Source organism: Equus przewalskii, chromosome 5 (genome assembly GCF_037783145.1).
Source record: "Equus przewalskii isolate Varuska chromosome 5, EquPr2, whole genome shotgun sequence".
Classification (NCBI taxonomy): Eukaryota; Metazoa; Chordata; class Mammalia; order Perissodactyla; family Equidae; genus Equus; species Equus przewalskii.
In genome coordinates, this window is record NC_091835.1 from 41,910,423 (window position 1) to 41,932,255 (window position 21,833).

At 45.2% G+C, this 21,833-nt stretch overlaps 1 protein-coding gene across 2 annotated transcripts in view; it reads left to right on the plus strand.

Moving 5' to 3' along the window:
• FAM234B (family with sequence similarity 234 member B) overlaps positions 1-21,657 on the plus strand; it is a 32,750-nt gene extending 11,093 nt beyond the window's left edge. For both annotated transcript variants that reach the window (XM_008522940.2, XM_070619139.1), the window contains exons 3-13: positions 1,092-1,190; positions 4,297-4,485; positions 5,533-5,663; positions 9,493-9,640; positions 9,994-10,135; positions 11,163-11,306; positions 11,483-11,564; positions 14,067-14,222; positions 16,658-16,772; positions 18,330-18,550; positions 19,128-21,657. In XM_008522940.2, coding sequence (XP_008521162.2) covers positions 1,092-1,190; positions 4,297-4,485; positions 5,533-5,663; positions 9,493-9,640; positions 9,994-10,135; positions 11,163-11,306; positions 11,483-11,564; positions 14,067-14,222; positions 16,658-16,772; positions 18,330-18,550; positions 19,128-19,133 — 1,433 coding nt within the window. In that variant the 3' untranslated portion in view covers positions 19,134-21,657. The remainder of the gene's footprint in view (positions 1-1,091; positions 1,191-4,296; positions 4,486-5,532; positions 5,664-9,492; positions 9,641-9,993; positions 10,136-11,162; positions 11,307-11,482; positions 11,565-14,066; positions 14,223-16,657; positions 16,773-18,329; positions 18,551-19,127) is intronic.
• The last annotated feature ends 176 nt before the right edge of the window (positions 21,658-21,833 follow it).

A 21,833-nucleotide genomic window follows, 5' to 3' on the forward strand; every position in this document is an offset into this window, starting at 1 on the left:
TCTTTAAAATTTTACCACATAGATATATCTCCCTAAACTATATATTCTTTGATTTTGCCTGTTTTTGAACTTTACATAAATATAATCATATAGTCTTCTTTGACTTGCTGGTTCTTTATTCTTTGAGGCTCATCCGTATTGATGTATTGTAACCGGTTTATTCATTTTCACCACTGTCTAATTTTCCATGGTGTGACCATCCCATGATATATCGATCCATTTTACTGTAGATGAGCATTTAGATGGCTTTTATTTTTTAAAAAATAGATAATGCTGCTGAGAAGATTCTTATGCATGTTTCCTGATACAACGTATAAGAATTTCTCTAGGGCATAAACCTAGGAGTGAAGCAGTCCTAGTGGTTTATGTTTAATTACTTTCTATAGCGTTTGTACCAGTTTACACTGCCACTGGTGAGTTCTCTCCACATTTGGCAGGCATCCTCTGACTCGCCACTGTTGGGGGTCGGGGTGGCACTACCTACCTTGTCACTGCCAGGTGGGGATGAAAGTCCTGGCTCCCCACCTGGCCTTCTCTGGGGTGGTGGGGAGGGTGCCTTGTTACAGGCAAGGGTGGAAGTCTAGGCTCCCACTTGGCCGTTGCTGTGGGGTAGGGGTGGGGCTGCCTCTTATCTGTGGTGTTCAGTTGGAGTAGAGCAGTTTTCATCTAACATTTTTCTGTCTTGCTGTGCTGTGCCCCTCCTGGTCCTTTGGCCAAGGGAGCCAGCTTTTCTTGGGGCTTTTGTCTGTACCTGTTGGCTTCTGCAGCATCCTGGCTGGGATATATGAGGCCAAAAGAAGACCCAGGGAATCATCACCTTGTCATTCCTTGGGTCTTGCAGTCCCTAGCTAGTCTGCCTTCTCTCCACCGAGTCTTCTCATGTTTGTTTTATATATAATGTCCAGGGATTTTAGCTGTACTTAGTGAGAGGAATAGGCAGAATTGTGTCTACTCTATCCTACCTGGGAAACAGAAGTCTGCCTGGTTTTTATGGAGGTGCTGGCAGCGCTCTGCATCCATTGCCTTTTTAACCTAGAGCAGAGAACTGGTTTGTGGTAACTTGCTAAGGGTTTTTTCAATGTGTTTCTCAGGTGGGGACCTGTCTCCATTGGAGTTGGCTGATGTGAATGGAGATGGCCTGCGGGATGTACTTCTCTCCTTTGTAGCTTCAAGGAATGGGAGTGCAGTCGGTAAGAGATGTGTCTTCCATAGGCTGCAGTGGGAGAAGCTCATTGTTGGGGGGTGGGGGGGGGCTGTGAGCTAAGAAAAGGCATCAGGTTTGTCTCCTGAGGGGCATGTGGAAAAGGGTCTGCAGTGAATTGTCATCACAGATCTGCCATACACGATAAATCTCATCAGAAAACTCCTGCGTGTAAGTAAAGCTCCTTTCAAGAAATTGTGGAGAGCTCTAGCTGGAGGGAGCTTTTAGTGGTCACCCAATCCAGTGAAGAACTGGAGATCCAGAGAAGTGGCTTGTCCACACACCTGCCGTGAAGAGCATTAGTACTTAGGGTCTTGAGTTTTCTCCAAGTCAGTTTTCTGTTGCCTCTTAGATTGTAATAAATGTTGACTCTATCCTACCTTCCCATCCCTGGCAGGAAGCTTTTGTTCATGTTCTAGCATACCTTTACACACATACGTCTTGATGGGGTGTTTTCCTTTTACTCCTTCTGTTTACTCCTCTATCTCTTCTCTCTTTCCTGCTCTCTGCAGGATGGGAGGCTGGCCTGTATACATCACATCAGCAGGATCCCCTGCCTGCAGACTTCCAGTTTGGTTTGGCCAAGGGGAGCATAGGCAAGAAACTGGAGGCAAGGAGGAGAGTGAGGAGACAGTATGTATTCCCCTGGCTTCCTCCTTGCTGGGGTCACCTCAGGCTGGCTGCATCCTTCATCATAGATCACAGCCTCTCTCAAGGTGGTCCTCTTACAGGACTTTCTTTTTCTGGATTCCAGGAATTGCTTCCTCCACTGTCTCTTTGGGCCTGTGAGTGGTAACAGTTTTGAGGGACTGGACTCCCTTGTGGTTCCTCTACACCCTGACCACATCTTTGTAAAGGCTTATTATTGAACCTTCCACAACTTACCCTAACTGAGCCTGCTGTTTTCTGGAGCCCCAACTAATGTACATGTCAACTGCAGAAAAAAGTTGCATTTTGTGCATTTTGAGCTTAGGTACATAGGGGCTTTTGGTTTGTCCTGCAACCTCCGTTAAAGGGGATTCGAACTGCAGTCTGTAAACTGATACAGGAACTCTAGTTTGAGACGAGGCTGCCCTCGTAACTACTTTTTAATCATTCAGGCCCTGGAATAAACATCTAAGTATGTTTTAGAGAATTGTAGGCTGCGTGCCTCTCTGATGTTATCAGAAATACCTTTCTGGGGCTTCTGCAGTAGGTGGAAGCAGTTTGGGCATACATCTATTACAGAGAGAACCTCCAGCCAAGAAACTGACTTTTATAGGATGTTGAATCTTAATTAGATTTTTTTCCTGCCTATGACTCATTAGTCTTTGAAGTAAAAATTTCCCCCATCCACTTTCAGAATTAGAGATTTTTGTTTTAGTCATTTGGTATTTTGCATGGTTTGCTACACATCAGGACTCATAATGACAAGGTCATGGGTTTTTACTCAATATAGACTGGCCTGATTTGGCCACAGATTGTAAAAATAATAACATAGCTAACATATGGTACTTTCTATGTGCTATTTACCATTGTGAGTGCATGACATATGTGATGAATGAATTTATCCCTCAACACAATCCAATGAGGTAGTTTATATTTTATCCCATTTGCAGATGGGGAAACTGAGACATGGTGAGGTGAAGCAACTTGCCCAACATCCCACAGCTGGTAATTAGTAGAGCTGGGATCAAAATCCTGGGAGGCTGGTTCTGGAATTCCTGTCTTTGACCCTTATGCCAAACTGCTGTGCCCATAACCCCAGCCAGTGGGTTCAAAGACCTGTGCCACTGAGCATAAGAAGGATTTAGTTTTTTAATTTGTTCATTTGTTCATCTCTTCATTCAACAACTGTGTGTTGAATGTCTGCTGTGCACCTTATATAGAACTGTGGTGTTTATATTGAGTTGAACAAGATGAGCATGGTTTCTGCCTCAAGGAGTCATGGTCTAGTGGGGAGGGGATAAGCTATCACCACCTGGAGAAAGATGAGTCTGAGAATTGAAAGGGAGTAAGCAGTGTCATTAAGTAGGAAGAACAGCACAGTATATTAATCACAGCATTCCTGGGAAGTCTGGAAGTTAACATCTATGACTGATTTGTCATATGTGTCACTGCGTCTCGCAACAAGCTCTGAAACGGTGAGCCACAGTTTGTCACTTGTTTTTAGGTTGTATATTTAGATGAGAGTACTGAGGAGTAAGTACAGTGACGCTCTAAGGCTCACATTTTCTTATCTGTATTAGTTGTTGCTGGAAGTAGAAATTGTGTGAGATGGGTCATTATCCCTCTTCAGAAAGTGAATGTAAAACTGGCAAGAGAGAAAGTCATTACTCTGATGTGTTAATTAAGTGACATAAAGGATTATTTATTAGAGAGCTGAGCTGCTCTAATCCTTTACCAGCTGTCCTTGGACCTGGGTATGAAGTTTTCCCAAGTATTCTTTCCTGACTGAGACCAAATCAGCTGATTCCATGGAACTCTAGACTAGGAAGACCTGCTGATCATTGCTAAGTGTAATCTTCGGATTTATTTTTAAAAAATATTTTTTTCTGCTCTCAGGCAGCATTTGCTAGTGGTGATTAGAATCTAGGTATTTTATGTGTTCGGCACATATTCTAGATCAGTGTCACTTTGCTGAACATACCTTTCCCTCCTGATTCTTTTGTTCTCAACAACTGCTTTCCCATATTCTTGATTTTGCTCCTGTCTTTATTCAGCAGACAGTTGGTTGCTGTATGTGCTAGGCACTTTGCAAGGCACCAAGGATACAGAAATTAATGTGACAGTCTTTATCCTTAAGGATATCACTCTAGTGGCGGCTGAGGGGACAGAATGTGGACAAGTGTGTTGGCAAGGTGCAAGAGTGGAGATGCATACAAGGCAGCCTGGCAGAGGCCCACAACCTCTCGTCTTACATGACGATGTGTTGAGCAGCTGTGACAAGTGCTCTGCTTTCAGACCTTGTTGCCAGAAATATGGGACGGAGCTGAATACACAGGTGTGGGTTGCTGCCTTCCACCATTTACTTTTGGTTTCCTGGCTGCCTGCTCATCTCTCCCTCCTATCTCTTCTGCCTCCTTTCCTCTCTCATCTCTCTTGTGTGCTTTTAGGTGTCTCAAGGCCAGCTGCTGTTCTTGTGTGCCTTTCGGGGATGAATGGCAGCACGCTCTGGTCTACTCCCCTCCCTGAGGAGGCCCGAGATGTTACATGTATGGATCTGATGCCAGGAAGCGTGGCTGAAACCATCTGCCTCGTAACAGGGACACACAAGATGCTCAGTGTATTCAATGCGACATCAGGTAAAGATCATTTGCCGCAGAAGATCTCTGCTCTAAGGAGCCATAATCTCAGACCAGAACAATCTGGTGGGGAAGGGACCTTTCCAGTCTCCTGTGGTGGAAAGTCTGAGTTCCTTCTCTGGAAGGTGGATATTAAGGGAAGCAAGAGAAATGGTTTGAGGAGATTGAGTAATAGATCCACGGCTCAACCTGTTTGGTGATAGGATGGGGCTGACCTGACTTACCCAAACAGAAACTGCCCTGAGGCCTTTGGTTTCCAAAGAGTTTCCCGACCCTGTTCTTTGTACCAAAGACAGCTGAGCTCTCTCTCTTCATATTGGATATGCATGGGGGCCATGTGTAAACTTGGGCATTAATACGTAAAAGCATGTCAGTGAAGAAACCAAGGTTTGTTGAGGCGTGTTGATTTAGCCTTTTAACTTCTTATTGCATTCAGACACACATGGCAAAAGGAGGGAAAAAGAGTTGAATGCAATGTTCCTACAGAACCATAAATATACTGTCAGTATGCTTGTTAACACCTTGGACTCGAGTGCAGTTGAATAAATAGCGTCCTTCCCAGTTTGAGAGGTTGGAGTTTGGTGGTGGGGTACTTCTGAGTGAAAAAAATTGGAATACAAGTTAACTCTAGAACTGAAGTCATTTTGGAAACCTATGATTTCTTTGCTCTTGTGAACATATGGTAGAAGGAGAGAGGGTTGGTCGCCTGTGGATGGTTCCTTAATAATTGGAATAATCTCTAACAGATCAGTTCCTCTGCCCCAGACAAATAAGCTCCTCTTTCTTGAAGAGACTTCAGCACCTCCATTTTATCTAAAAACTCTAGGTGTGAAATTATTACATGGATTTGTTAGCCAGATACTTGAGGATTTCAGCTCATACTCCCTGCTTCCTTCCTCCCCATTGAGATAAAAACTAAAGGAAAGAAGTAAATGAGAGCTGCCATCTGTCTTTCAGCTCACTGAGTTTCTCTTTTCTGGCCTTGGAGCATTGTGTCTGCCTTCTCCGGAGGCCATAACTGTGACCATCCTGTTTGTCCTTCCCTAGGGAAAGCCATTTGGACTTTAAAACCAGACTACTTATCCAACGGTACCCTGGCCGCCCCAGGCGTGGTGCTGCCGGACTTGGACGGAGATGGCGTTAGAGATCTTGTGGTTCTGGCCATTGGAGATTCGCAGGTACGCTCCATGTTAAATGGTCCTCGTTTCTTATAAGGAATGCTTCAACTTTAGTTGTCCCACTTCCTAGGATTGTTATTATAAATGCTGCTTGAAACTTTCTTTTTATGAGGGCTTAGGTTTAAATAAATTCTCCTTGTGAGAGTAAGTGAGTAAATTACCATTCTGAACCCATTTTCCAGGGGGTCTCATTATGTTTCTGTTGACTGTGGTATAGTTGGGCTTTGGAGCCTGATAGGCCTGTGTTTGAATTCCTGCTCTGCTGCCTGTAGCTCCGTGGCCTTGGGCCAGCCGCACAACCTGCCCGGGCCCTGGTGTCTTCATATGTGACGTGGGAATGTTATATCTCCTTGCACGATTGTTATGAAAGTTAGACCAACGTATTTAAAGGGCCTTGAGTAGGGCCTAGTTTTCACCATGTGTATGTATTATTGGTTTTATTATATTACATGTATTTAACTTTTATTTCAACAGTAAACCAGAAAGACAGACTGATAGAAAGTTCATAAAATACATATAGAAAAAGTTATAAGTTGGACAAGAAATAACAACAATGACCAAAGAAAGGAGAGTTGCAGTTTAGGCTGTGACAATACAGACTTTGACTCTAATACAGTGGTCCTTGAATTACGCTTCTCAATTTTGCTTTGCTTGAACTACAGTATACTGGAACTAGTTATCCTCTGCACAGATAAAATAGTAGTAGGTTTTTCCTTGAATCACAGGAAAGAATACATTAATGAACAGAACTATCTCAATTTTGTTTTTATTCCTGAAGCGTTTCTCGGAGCTTATGTCAAAGGTTCTCTAAAACTTTTTCTCAGACTTCGCAGCGTGAGTCTGCCAGGAAATCCTTGTAGACAAAAGAATTGAAGAGTTGGCAAAGAATGTTTGTGGAAAAATGTGAATAAGGTTATCTTGCCTCATTTGATAGCTTATTTTCATTTTTATGGACCATGTGTTTGCTATGGTGATTTTTGTAGTGCATATATAGAGGGGAGTTATAAAATCTACCAGTAAAATTCCTTAGGATAGAATTAAATCTATCAGTATTTTATGGTTTTCTGCCCAAGAGCATCATAAACCAATTCAGAGTGCTCCACCCATCCCGAGTTTTGAGAAGCTCTGCTCTAGTGCACCAGGCCGTACTTTCTGTTCATGAGATGAGAGGAAAGAAGGTAGACGCTGAGGTAAATTTCTGAAGGCTACTCAGTTTTCAGGGTTGTTTCTGTTAGTTTTTCTTCAGCCAGCCAGTTGGTCTCGAAGTAGACTGAACCAAAAATTCAGGAACTATTCACATAATCTTTTTTTTTTTTTAATGAGGTAACCTTGGTTTTTAACATTATATAAATTTCAGGTGTACATCGCTGTATTTCAACTTCTGTGTAGATTTGTGACAACATGGATGGACCTTGAGGGTATTATGCTAAGTGAAATAAGTCAGACAGAGAAAGACAAATACTGTATGGTTTCACTCACATATCTTTTTTATCCCAGTCACTGTGAATAAACAGACGGGGTCCAGGGAAAATGTCAATGATTATATCCATCAGGGAGTGATCCAAAGTGGAAAGTAAGGGACTTGCTTTTTAATGGAGGTATGGTTAGCAGAGGCATAGCAAGACATTGAACAAGTTTCTATATCCCGAACACGTTTAAAAATCTTGGTCTTCATACCCCTGCTGGCTGCGGCTTAGCCAGCGGTGGTTGATGGGAGGGAGGGCCAGGCCTTCAGGGACTCTCTATGGTGGGAAGTCTCTATTAGAGGAGTTGGCTTCTTGCCTGCTCCTACTCTGTCTTTTTTTTTGTCTCTACCAAAAACCAAAAAACCGTTTATTGCCAACTTGCCTCACAGAATGTGCTCATTTGCATAACAGTGTACAGACATGGAATAGTCTCTGTTCTGCCTGAAAAGTGATAGACAGTAGTAGAAACACCTAGAGAAGCAATGGGTTTAGAGCAGTAGCTTCACATTTATACATCTTTTGACCTCTATACCAGCAACAGACAACCTGAGGAACCTGTTTCCTCTGAGCCACAGGTATGGAAGGCTCTCTCCTCACAAGGAATGAAACGTCTTAGGTCTCTGAGTTAGAGTGATTGCATTCTTAGATCTGGGTTTAGAGTGAGGTGGGCTTGGGAGAATGGGACCTGGTTTGGGGTTAGAGAACTGATCTGGTCTAGAACATTAGTGGGAGGGGAAAAGCCATGTGGCTGACGCTTTCCCACCAAGCAGTAATCTCTGTTTCAGTATTCCAGACACATTGGCACCCACACTCTCCTTCAGTACTCAGGCTGATGGGAATAATGTGTGAGACAGTTCATTTCATTTTTGGTCAGCTCTAGAAACTTCTGTCATATTGGTGAGAAATCTGCTTTCTCATAGCTTCCATTCATTGTGCCGGCCTCAGCCCCATAGTGCTACTCTGAATGAATCTAATCCTTTTTCTACATGAAAGCCCTTTAGCCATTAGCCTGGACCCTCCAAGCCTGCTGCTCTCAAGGCTAAATATCCCCAATTTCTCCTCCCGTTTCTCCTGCAACATGAACGCCAGACCCCTGTCTTTCTTGATTTCTTTCCCTTTGTACTCCTGTTTGTCCCATGTCTCTTTTAAAATGTAGTACCCCTATCTGAAAACTGTATTCCGTTTGTAATATAACCAGTTACATCAACATAAGGAAATTGTTACTTCTTTTGATATATAGACTCTGTATTTCTATAAATGCAGCCAAAGATTGTGATAGCCTTTCTAAGATTCAGTTTTGTTTATAATCAAACACCCACATCTTTTAATTAATCAATTAATTAATGGCCCAACTTCTTCCAGAGTTTGACCCATCTTTCAGCCTAAGACTTTTTTGAATTTTGAGTTTGTCCTACAGCATATTAGTTATCTTTCAGCTTTGTGATGAGCCTGAATTCCATTCATTCGAGTCTTTGATAAGAATGGTTATAGGCGTGGAGCAATAGCAGAATGCTGTGACATTCCACTGAAAACTTCCTTCTGGGTTGGCATTGACCCTTTCTCTGGGTTCGCTGAAAACCACGTCTCTTTATCTTATCCATGAATTTTGTCAAACTCTTTACTGAAGTCAAGATATCAGTACAGGCCTTATATTTCCCAACTGGTGACTCTATTCCCAAAAGAAAATCTTGTAGAGCACAGGTTGGCATCTGTGGCCTGTAGGCCAAATTTGGCCCACTGCTTATTTTTGTAATTAAAGTTTTATTGGGACACAGTTATGCCTATTCATTTGTGTATTATCTATGGCTGCCTTCATGCTATAGCGGCAGAGTAGAGTAGTTGCTGCAGAAGCCATCTGGCTCACAAAACCTAAAATATTACTGTCTGGCCCTTCACGGAAAGTTTGCTGGTCTCCGCTTGAGAGTAAGGTTGACAGTAGCCAGGCCAGACAGGTATGTTACCATGGGAGAGCGCTGCCTGCATTGGTTCTTGTTGGGACCAAATATGCCTGGGGATTTCGGGGTATGAGAGTAGAGAGCCGGGGGTCAGCTGTCTATATTTAGCTCTTGGCTAGAATTCTGTGCCTCAGGGGACTGTTCATCAGCAACAACTATGTTTCAGAGAAATTGCCTGCGCCACCATCGAGATGCCCTTTGCACGTATCTAACAGGAGAATGGGAACTTCGCCTCACTTTGTTACTTCTAGGGAAATAAGTGAAGCAGGTTTGGCTTTGTGCTTTCCAACTTGGGGACGTGTTTCTGAACCTTTAGTTAGTGAGGAAGCAATGACTGTCTGGAAAAACTATTTGATTAGGAAAAGATAGGGCTTCTCTTGACCTGACCCGCTTCTTTCACTTCTTCAGCCAGATCTGTGCTTTCTGCTGGTGTCTGGCCGGACGGGGCATCCAGTGGGCCGACCTGTGAAGTACAACATCGTGGGAGTGGGGAATCTGATTGGTCCTCAGGTTTACATCACTGCAAATGGGGCTGTCTACATCCTGTTTGGCTTTGGTAAGAAGCAAGGCTTGTTTTTGCTAGTATTCCCTGTTGATGTAGGTAATTAGGCCTCCTTTGTGAGACAGTGTGAAGGCTCAGGAATTGCTGACATCAGGTCTCTCATCACCTCCTATTGCAGGGGCCTCTCATTCTCCCCCACCTATTGCTTTACCAGCTGCCTTCTCCAAAGAGAAGACTCTTTGTCCAGCATCTGCTTAATCACTTCCCTGTTCGCTCCATGTTGGACCGGTCTGGGCGGGCTGTATTAGAGGCATCTGATCAGGCTCTGTGTCTCTCACTCAGATCCTCACCCTGGGAGAGTTCTATTAAATTCCACTTCTTGGTGTTGGTTCTTCCTGTGGTGCTAGGAAATATCCAGGCTGTCGCCCTGAGGGACATTTTTGTTCAGGCCCAAAATCGAGACAGCTCACCGCCTTCTCTGCAGATAGAAGAGCCAGAGTGGGAGAAGCGAAGAGCCATCAACCTGTCTGAGCTCATTGACATTTACAGGTAGGGTACACGTCTGACCTCGTCACAGTGAGAGCTCCTGAGATGTCAGGTGCTGTGGCATCTCTGAGTTTGGTTGGGCTGCTGAATGTGTTGGCAGAGGTTTGGGGAAAACAGTGTTCGCCTTAATATGCCATCTTCCTATCTGGTTAACGTGAGTGAGGAATTTTCTTCTCTTGGTAACATAATGTGTTGAGATCTATGTGTTGGTGACCATGATGTGTGATCACTTTGCACAAGGAAGGGTATTTGTCTAGGGTTCCGAGTCAGGGTGGGGTAGGGTGAAGCTGGGGAACTTTCAGGTAGAGAGAGAGAGATTTTTAAAAAACAACTGTTTATAAAACTGTACGGAAGTGTCTGCCCTACTCTTCTGCTGTATTTTTCTCTTAGTTGAAGAATCATTTTGGCAGAAGCAAGGATGGCATCCATGAAATCTTATTTTTTATTCTTGTTTATTTCTTAACTAAAAGCATGCAGTTTGTCATATGTGGTGGATTTTATGCATTTAACTCCAGGCCTGGGTAATAATTGTCTTCATTCTTTTCTACCAGAAGTTTCCAATTATTTTCTAGCATTTTCTTAGGCAATCTCATGTTATTTCAGTGAATCTGATAGATGTTAAATAGAGTGGTCCCAGGTGTACAGAGAAAGAAATAATTTGAGGAGGTGTCTACCAAGAGTTGCTGTCCAAGCTTAATGAGAGTTTCAAGCTCCTGTGCAGATCTCCATCTGCATTCCCTGCCGCTCTGCTTGGCTCTGGTATCTTCCCCAGAGGATCCAGCGTGAGAGATGTGGCTCTGCGGCACTTCTCCTGTGAGCCGCTTTAGAACCTGCTTGAATGTTCTAGGGATCTTGGTTTCTAAAGGTCAAGAAAATGAGATTCATCTGGAATGACAGAGTGCCCCACTGGATAAGATAGTGGTGGGAGGTGAATTATACAAACATGTACATTGAAAGAAAAAGCCAAAATAAGTGAGTCAAGAATCCTGTCCAAGCCGGAGACTAACTGTTGGGGTCTTGTTTAATTCAGTGACGGTGTTGAGCTACTCCAGATGGTGAAGGCACCGGACGCCAACTGCAGCAACCTCCTGATTACCACCGGACAAGGCCTCGTCCTGCTTCGGGGGCAGAATCTTACACCGTACTGGACAGTGAGCCTTCAAGGCCTGCGCAGGTTCGCGGTGTGCTCCTCCTCACGTTTGCTGTTTTGATCCACTTTCTCACGTTTAAAAGTTGCCCAGAGTCCTTGTTTGATATCTGCGGCCAATGCTGGAGGAGCGGGGGAAGGAGGTCCTTGTTTTCCTATTTTTCTTCTTCACTGTTCACTGCCTTCTTTGTTCTGATCTGTAGCCAGCCTACTCCTGGGTATTTCACTGACGATGAGACGTTAGACTTCCTTCTGCAGATCGAGGATGGAGTTGGGATGAGAAAGGTAAAACTTTGGGACTCAAATCAATCAAAACATATATAGAGTATATACTTTGTATCCAGCCCTGCACTAGGCATTGTGAGAAATGAAAAGAACCTAAACTATGGTCCCTTCCTTCAAAGAACTCAAAGTCTGGCTTAGTGGAGAAAATGAAAACTCACAATTCAGATTTAAAATCTATAGCATTGGAAGCTTTTCTACCTAACCTCCTTCCTGTGCAAGAGTTCCTTCTTCTGGATGCTTAACTTACAATTAGGCAGTAGGAGCCTTCTGAAGTCTCTTGGTGGGGAAAGGCAGGTGTAAATCAGTTTAATGCTTCAATACATATATTCCTAGATTCAGGGAAGGTGGGATTCTGGGGCGGCTGGGTTGTTATGGAGGACTTAGGGAAGCAGGGAAAGACGAGTTGTATTTCTGTGAGGAGGGGTGGGTGGGAAGGCCTCCCAGGTCAGGAACACCAAGATCAGGGGCCCAGACGCAGAGTGTTCCAAGGACCCTGAATAGGTCTTTCTGATCTTACGTGAGGTTGCAAATTGTGAGGCTATGATGATCAGATAGACAATTTTCATTCCTTTAACGTTACAGGCAGAATTAGAGTTTTTAAAATTTCTTTTTTATGATTGACCAAGCTTTTTGGTTAGTCTTCACTGTAAAATATGTGTTTATATATTGCACACTGTTCCCTGAGAGCGAATCCAACAAACACTTAATCATCACCTCTGATGTGTGCCAAGCTGTGTGCTCGATGCACAGATGATGTCTTTGGGGACACAACGCTAACGAAGACAAGACCACTGTCTTGTGTAGCTCGTAGCCGTTGGGGTTCCTGTACACACGCAGCTCTACCGCATCGTGGTAAGTGCTGTAATGGAGGTTCACACAGTGCCGCAGGGATGCAGGGAGCCGAGAGAGTGACGGGAGTCAAGAGGTGCTTCGTGTTGGTTGGGGTTAGTTGTGCAGAATCGTGAGAGCAGAGAAGAGGTTTGCTGGATGGATAGACAAGGATGGGCTGACGGGCATTCCCGCCGGAGAGATCTGAATGAGCTCAGCTGGTGGAGGGCCCCGAAAGGCTGCAGGATTTGGATGAGGGACTGGAGGCAGCAGGGTTATTGTTCACGAGCAGAGGACAGAGCCGGTGACACAAGCTCACTGCAGGGAGAGTCTTCCAGCAGTGCCATCCAGGACAAAAGCAATGTCTGATTGCATTTCAAAGAAAATTCAGCTAGAGTTGGAAATTTTCATTGGCATTCCTAGCAGGATTAAGGGAGAAGGGTAGAGTATACAGGTTGGTTAAGAGCTGAGGTGCTGAGGGTTCAGACCTGGGTTTTAATCCTGGCTCCACTACTTCTTGGTGACCTTGGTCAAGTTTCATAATCTCTCCTAGCTGCAGTTTCTGTATCTATAAAACGGGAATAATAATACTGCCTACCATCATAGGGTTATTGTGGCAGTTAAATGAAATAATGTGTGACTGGATAAAACTATTTAGTGCAGTGTCTCTAGACTTCTTTTCTTCCCAAGACTACCTACCAAAGGGAATCCTGAACTGCCAGCCTGTTTTCCCCCCTGCTTGGTCAGAGGAGTTTTTCTCTCCAGCTGGTTCCAAGGCCTTTTGTGAGGCAGAGTCTGAGTGTGGACAGAGAAGGGTGGGACCCGAGAGAGTGGAAGAATAGGGACGTGATGGTCTGAAGAGGTGCAGTCCTGCCACTTAGCGCAGAACAGAGACACTGAGGAGAGAAGCTGTAAAGACACTGCAGCTGGAGGTAGACAGGGGAGGTCCTTGATTTTGGCAAATGAGAGGCTCTAGAACTGCGAGGTATTTGGGATAAGAAGGAGATATAAGTGCTGCAAGGGGTTATGAATTCAGTCCCCTTAATTATCCTTTGAGAGATGCACCCAAGGAGTGAATTTTCTCCTAATTTATTTTTTTGCCTGTTTCAACTATGCTTTTAAATTTGAGACTACCCGCGGGCTGAGCTGTATCTGTCATGACATCAGTAGAGTCAAACACATAAAGCTTTTAGCACGGGGCATAGGACAGAGTATTCGCTTAGTCACCGTTCCCTGAGTGGTTGCTGCAGTTGTCAGCGTGAAGGAGCAGGAATGAGGCGCTGTTGGCAACTGGCTTCAGCACCACAGCTTCTGAGGGGCGGCTCTCTCTGTCCGAGGACTGTCATAGACACAGAGCAGTCTAAGTCACTTCCTGTCCCTGAGCCTCCATTTTCTCATCCGTAAAATGAGCGGTCGACTAGATGATTTATTCCCACTTGAGAATTCTACAGTCCTGTAAACTCTACGGATTGGGAGCAAGGGCCGCAGAGAATTGGGTCCTGGGCCCTCGTTGGTATTTAGTGCTCTTGGACACCCAATTTGTTCACCTCTAGGAAGCTCAACCTGTCAACGTACGTATCATTTGCATGTCTGTGGGGTTTTGTTCTGTGCTGTGTTGTCTCGGCCTGCTGCCTTTCTGAGGATGGGCTCTACTCACTGTCTTCTCTCTTGCAGATGGTGGTGGTGGATGGGGACTCCGGCTCCATCACATGGAGTTACAGTGCTCCGTGTCACATGAGAGAAACACCAACCACCTCAGCAGTTACCTCAGACCAGAAGTCTGTCTTCCTCTTCTGGGCTGAAGCGCTGTCAGCCGCACCTCCCAATTCAGTGAGTGAGCCTGGGAGGGTCCTTTTGTCGCTTTGCAGATGGCAGCTGCTCCGCAGGGCTGGCTCGGTCTGGAGGTATTGTTGGACCAGCCACGCTCCTGAGTTGTCATGGGTAGAACAAAACAGCGGGCCAAACAGGAACCTGTGTCATCCTGAGCTGTGCTTCCTGCCTTTGCCTTTCAGCTAGGCGACCGCAAGCTGGCAACAGCATCTGGCTCCCGGTTGCTGATGCTGGGGGCTGGATAGAGGATAAAAAGCCCTCTCAAGACCCTAGGTCCACATTTACAGATAGTTCACACGTGCTGCGGTTGTTGAAGAGAAATAATTAGGACTGGCCTGGAGTGGGCAGGGAAAGCTTCATGGAGCGAGACTCTGGGCTTTGAGGTGAATCAGCTGAGACTGCAGAAATGGGTGTGGGGGCAGGAATGGCAGAGCAGTTGGAGAAGGACACTGACTACACTGAAGTTCAAAGTTCAAAGTTCACCCAGGGAAATTCGGGGAGAGAGGGTCAAACACACAGAAGGCAGATTTTAGAAGGTCTTACATGCTGTCCTGCAGTATTGTAACGGGGTTGGTGAGGCAGGGTGCCAGCCATAATAGATACCTGGGAGTTTTCAGTTAGACCCACCCTGATTTAGTTCAGTTAGATACATGTTGAGCAGCACCTGCTGTGTGCCAGGCTCCGTGTCCTCTGTAGGGCCCTACGGATGAACTGGAAACAGTGCTGGCCCTCTGGAGGAGAAGACAGATGGCCCCCACGTGATGGGGCAGCCCGAAGGAGAAGAACCCTGAATTCATCAACTGTGCGCTCTGGGACAGGTCGCTTCCCTTTCCTGAGCCTTGTGCTCTTTATCCATTAATGAAAACGCTAATATATTCCCTCCCTTTGAGGATCAGATTCACTCAAAATCTAGATTGTAGTCCTCACTCTGCCATGCCCTCACATGTGACCATGGGCAGTTGACCTAACATTTTAGCTTTCTGGTCTCCTCATTTAATAAAATGAGGGGATGGGACCAGATGACTCTTAAAAGTAAGCGTCTATAAATAGCCACTGAACAAAGGCCTGTTACGGGTGCTCTGACAGGGCTACAGATAGGAAGTTTAGATGGAGGCACAAAAGGAGGGGGAGATTAATTTTGTCTAGGGCAATTAGGGAGCTTTTCATGAAAGAGGTGGCATTCAAGTTGGGGACCCAGGGACGAGAAGTGTTTTAATGTGTGGAAATGGGCTAGAGAGGATGGTTAGACAGTGTAAGGGGGAAATAAGATTGGCAGAGGTTAGAGACAGCAAAGAGAAGCATGTGTTAGGTAATAATCAGACATTTTTGAAGCATGGGATGGGCAAGTAAATAATTTTAGGCTGGAGAAGGCTGGAAAGGGCAGATTTGGGCTAAATGGTGTAAGACCTTGGTTTCCATGCAAAGGGATTTGGGCTTCATCCTGCAGGCATCGAGGAAGGAATGTGGCTATTTTCTTGTCATGTTAGCTGAGCCAGAGATCTGTCCCGTCATGCCTGGGGTCCTCAGGGCGTGTGGACAAAGCCGTCTTCTGCTTTGTGGGCATGTGGTAGGGGTGCGGCTACAAGCTTCCTGCCCATGTCTCGCCTCCCTTAGTGAACTTCTTCCCATGCTAAGGACATAGAAGGAAGCAGGGGTGATATTCATCTCTTGGGATTCCATTCCCTTCAGTAGGGGAGGCCCAGGGTGGTCCCAGGGAAGGGGAGGTGTTCGGGAGCTCAGTAGAGCTGTCGTTTACTAACCCGTATATGCTATTTCTGTGCTTGAACTGTACAGCCGCACACGTGTGCCAGGTATCACCCTTGCACAGAAGTCATGCTGATAAAGTTCCAGTGTGCATTTCGTCTTCTGTAGGGACATTGGAGACTGACACTCAGGCCTTGGAATTTTTTGTTTTATAATTAATGACTTGTTTCTGTCTAGTTAATGTTCTGTTTATTTTAAGAACTGATAAGGTTTTCGTAATTTTTCGCTTGAGACTTGCAACTGGCTTTAATATCCAGTGAGAGGAGGTGTCTTTGGCTGTGTTTTCCTCCATAGACTTTTTCCTGACAAAGCCCCCTCTACTGCAGAGGATGAACCAGTGTTCTAGTACGCCCTAGGCGGAAGACTGGGAGCTCTCTACATCAAATTTCTCTCCTAGGACATGCACATTTTTTCTCTTCCCTTTTTTGTTTTTCTTATAAGAGAGAAAGCGTTTTCTAGCTACAGTGGTTTGAAGAAGTTAGTGATTAGTCAGCATTTTGAGCTCTTTGAAATATGTCTCTTGTATATGGGAGTTTCCCTCAAACACATGGGTCGTAGCGTCTGAGAGGAGTGGGTGATCGCCACTGTCCCCTCTGCCCTTTTCATCAGAGGACCATCTATGTGGGCGTGTAGAGTTACCTCTGCCCTTCCTTTTTGCTTCTCATTGTCAGGATGTCCAAGGAACTGAGCCACCCAGCCTTCACCACCTTTATCTCCTGCATCCAGCATTCCCCTCGATTCTTCTGGATCTGGCCAATGCCACGGGCACAGTGACAGCTTCAGAGGGTACGTCCCAGTGACGGTGGGGGTCTGTGCACACAAATGAGGGGAGAGGATGGCCGGCTGTGTGTGAGGATACCGTTGTCCTACCAAGGGAAGGATGTTTGCTTTCAAACGACAGTGGGACGTGTGTGTGAGCCACTCTCCAGCATTTTCCCTGGTGTCCCTGGTCCCTGGGGCCATTGCCGTGGTGCTCCCTCTGGGAGGAGCGCCAGGCTCACAGGTGAGGACCCATACCTCTGAATATGCAAAAAGCTGAGGGGACAGTGCCATCTCGTTCCTTAAGCATTCTAAGGTGGCAATGATTCGGGCAGCCTCTCATTCAGCAGACATTTATTGAGCATCAGTTGTATGCCAGGCACTGCGCCGGGGCTGGGAATACAAAAAGACTAGTTTCTTCACGCTATGGGAGCTTAGGACTTGGAATTTACTGCAAGGTGTATGATGGAGGTGGGATGTTTTCTCAAGGCATTGGTTAGGGTCAATGGAGACTCTCTGGACTAGAAAAAGTAAACATGCATAGGAATTGGAGCCAGAAGAAAAATTGAAAAAAGAGAAATCGCCCATAGTCTGACCACTCCTCACCAGTGTTAACATTTTGGAAGTATTCTTCTACTTTGTGTATGTATCTAAATAAGATCATATAATAAAATTAGGATATTAGGAATCCTTGATTCAGGAAACCAGAGTCCTGGAAACTCAGCCACTGCCACCTGCTTGTCCGAAGGTGTCTGGGGGGGTCTCCTCCTCAGGGACCCCTTGCCTCAGGCTGGCCTAAGGGAATCGGCTCTTCCTGCTGGGGGAAGAGGGGGAGAGGGAAGACGAGACTGGCCACTTTTCTTTTCTTCTTTCCATATCCTCTTGCCATTCAAAGACTTGCTCTTTCCTTACAAACTCATTTGCCCTGAAATTGAAGCTAGTGCTCATGACTCTAATTTATTGGGATACGTTGGGAAGAATTGCTCATCTGGAATTTGCAAGCACACCTGTCCACTGGCTTTGTGTGTGGTGGGGGCCGGGGTGGGGGAGGTATCACCTTGCAGAATCCTGTGATTGGATCTAGATGAGCTATTTTTCAATATTAGCATAACATATTACTTGGTGAACGTTAAATAATGGTAATTAAGAATTGAGACCATTTTTATTGCAACATTTATTTTAAAGATGAAGCAAAATAAACATTGACTAGGTCAATAGCTTATGTGACCATGTAGTGACAGTTTAGGAATTCTTAGAATTTCTAGTTTTTCGTGCTCACTTTTCTACTGAATTGTTACCATAGTTGGCATATCCTCTCATTTCTTGATTTAGGGCTTTCTTAGAAGTGGCTTCAAGAAGGAAAGTTAGAAAGACCGAGAAGGACGTGCTGCTTCGTCAGCATCCATTCGTTCACCACTATGCACCACTGTCTAGCTCAGTGCCTTGCATTCATTAGGTGCTCACTAAACTTCTTAATGAATTAGTGAATGAGTTAATGAATGAATTTAATTGCTGAACCAGATCCCTCTCCTGTTACTGGAAGTTTTCTGTCCTTAATTGCTCTTTTTTTTTGTCCTTCCTCAGTTGGAATTAACGACCTCTGGAAAGATGCCTTTTATGTTACCAGGACAACAGGACCAAGTTCCGAAGGCCACCCAGCACCGCTGGTGGTCAGCAAGCTTAGTCTACGGTGGGCAATGATGGAGGGCCAAGTGGTCCAGCTAAAGGAGTCCACCCCCAAAATTGGCCGTGGGGAGCTGCGAAGATTCTTCTCTAGGATAAAGTTTGTTGATTCCCCCTACCAGGTGAATAGCTTCTGAAAGAAATATTGGGTCACTGTTGAGGGTTTAGGACAAGTACTACCAACTCCAGCTTTGCTCTATAGAAATTAGGGAGAGTGGAGCCTTCTCGAGTAGCTGGGTATCAAGAACCAGTTGTTTGAGACCAGCGCTGTTTTCTAAGGGTGCTTCATGACCATTAAGAAATGGTAGCATTTCCCTTGGTACCTACTTCCTAGCGGACATTTGGAAATGTGGGGTCATGGTTTTTATTGTCCCAGTGACTGAGGAGGGTGGATGCACTGGATTTTCTGGGTAGGGGCTAGTGATGCTAACGTCATGCAGGGCTTGTGGCAGTTACATCTTACAAAGAATTATCTTGCTCAGAATGCTAACCCTCCCTGCCCCCTAAACACTAGGGTCTAGTTCAAGAGATTATCATGGAAAAAGATAAGTCTCTGGATCTTTCTGGAGGGACACTTACAAACTGGTGGGGCTAGATAAAGGACAAGAAAATAAAGGAATATTCTGACCTTTAGGTTTCCTCCATGTGTCTACCATGAAGAACACTGAAGTCACTGATACTTGCTCCTTTTCCCCCTAGCTCTAGCCTGATGGGATCCTCAGTCTCAGAAGTGAACAGAATGGTACTGTCTCTCTCCTGTGTAAAATCTGTTCTTTGGAGAGAAGACTTCTTCAACCTCACCTCGCCACCTCTGCGTGATGGTTGCACAGCACTTTGGAAGGCATGCTGGACTTGATGACGGCACGATCCCCTTGGCGGGGATGTCTTACCTGCCTTTTCAATCCCTGCATTAACACCCCCTAAGCACTCTGTATGGATAGTTTGGAAATGTGAATCTTATAAGGGTTTTATTTTTTTGTGTCTAATTTATAAACTCTTGCTGGGAAATTCCAGTGGAGTTCACTGGAACATTTTGTTTTGCAATATGCCATGTGTGTGTATTTTTTAGTGTCTTGATGAGAAATATTTTCTAGATATGTCCTAAGCTCCAGGGACCCAGTTTCTTGTCCTTCTGAAATATATCTGCTTTGTTTGGTCATCTTGATTCTTCCAGATGGCCTTCCTTGGATTTTGAGGGCCAGCCGTCATTTCTCTCCTTATCCTCTGCCCACCTGTCCCTTGGCTTCTTGCCAACCAGAGCAGCAGTGAGAGAGACTGATAGTGGGGGCCAAGTTCGCCCTCCCAGCGTCTTCATCTTTCTTGTCTTATGCATCCTGTCTTTTCACACCTTCCATCTCTATGTATTTAGTGACCATAGATATTCCTATGAGAAGGGGACGAGCAAGAGAAATATAATTTATATGACCCACCTGTGACAAGGTTGTATGTTATCATGTGTTTTGATTGTTCTGCCTTTTTACTGCAGTAACTTCAGAAGTGCTTATGTGTGTGCCCTCCTCAACTTGGAGAACTGGGAGTCAGGACCGTTGAGGCAGCTGTCCGTATCCTGCTTCGTCTCTGCTCTGCTTTCTTAGCGTCTTATCCTATGGGGCATCCTCCTTACCTAAGCCTCTCATTTTGCTCTCTTATTCAGGGATATTTTTGCTTTGCTTGCATGAGAGCAGAGCTGTTTCTGGATTTTACTCTTGCTCCTTAAGTCCAGTATGCAGCCATTTTGCCCTGGTAGAGCCTTTGAAGCATTGTATTTTGAGAAAATTCCTCTGTAACTACTATAACTTTTACAATTGGTTGAGTTCTTTAGAATGATCTCCAATGCTTACTTCTTCTGTATAAATATGTTACTTCTATTAAGTTCTCTCCTAAACTTCCAAGTCATTGTAGCAGAAAATCCCACGTTAGCTGGTGGAGAACTGCTTTTCTTCTTGAATAATTTTGATATGTCATCTCTGAGTGCAACTCAGGTTCTCTCTTTACTTGAGCCTGTATCTTTTTAGCTTGTGTTAAGTAAAGGAATCCAGGAAATTTCAAGATTACAGAAAATTAGGGATCCCAAATTGAAAGGGCTATAGTTGAATTGCCCACTGGAAGGCTTCACCACATAGTGAAAGGTTGGCAGCAATAGCTCCTCGCAAGCCTGTTGCCTGGCCTGCAGGTGGGCCTTCCAGGTTTCTGGGCACCCCCGCCTTAAGTCCCTGAAAACAAATTTGGTTTCAACACCTTGGAAGGCATGTGTGGGTCCAGCTCATTGTAAACTTGGGGGGAAAATTAGAGGATGCCCGAGTGTGGGCATGGTTCCAGTTTCACTTCTAGATTTGAAGCTCCCTGGGCAGAAGAGCCTAGGATCTAGTTTGCTCTAGTAGAGAATTCTAAGGACTAATTTGTAGTTGAGTGAATACCTGAAATGTGGCTGCTGGTGCTGCGGCCTGGGCTGAGCCATCTAGGCTTAAAGCTGGTTCTCTGCCACGTTGAGGCTTTCTGGGAAGCCAGTTACTTTCGGCAGGAATAAAATGCACAGTAAAACAATGCCTGGTTTCGGGGGATTGTTTTGGGCAGAAGACTGTGTTTATGCTGAGTCCCAGAATACCTAAGAAGCTGCTAGAAAAATATAGTGTCCCTGAATTCTTCATGGTGCGTTTGCAAACTAAACAACATAGATTGTTTTGACTATGGTAAATTTGAGTCGCTCCTTCCTAGACACGGTACACGCTCTAGGTTTCTTCTCCCTCTTGCAGGCAGTACAGAGGGTGTAAGTGGTGGCTGGGGACTGCGGAAGCTTCGTCTGACTGGTGTGGGTGCTGCGGTCTCTTGTCAAAAGTGTCCCTAAACTTCCTTCCCTTCTCAGGCAACCGCTCAACCAGATGTCTGAGGTAGGAAGTGCTCCTTTCTTCCCACTCCCAACATGGGTTGCCAGCAAAGCCAATATGACCACTACTTAGAAATAGTCATGGCTTCTGCAAATGCAAGGGTCATCCTCCTCCCCTCTCTCCTCTCTCCTCCCCTTAGAAACTCCTCTGCCCTAGACAGCATCTGCCCCCTCCCCCAGATGGTCTCTCCTCACCCTTCTAGTGTGGTATGGGGATACCAACCCCCTTGAATGTGAATTGCTGTCCTTACTGCCCATATTAAAGAAGAGCCTGCTGGTATATTGTCAGGAAGCACTATTTAAAATGTGAATTGTTACAGAACAAATAAATACTACACACAGGAACATGCTTGTGCCATTCTCATTCTTCTTAGTCATCTGGGATGGCTTGTTTTCCCTTATGGAGCAGAGAAAGGGCGAGTGGATGGATGAGAAGGTGGGGACCCAGAAAGGAGTGCGTGACGCAGCCTTGTTCCCTGGGGAGTCTCTGGTATGGTTCTCCACCGGGGAACCCCAGTCCC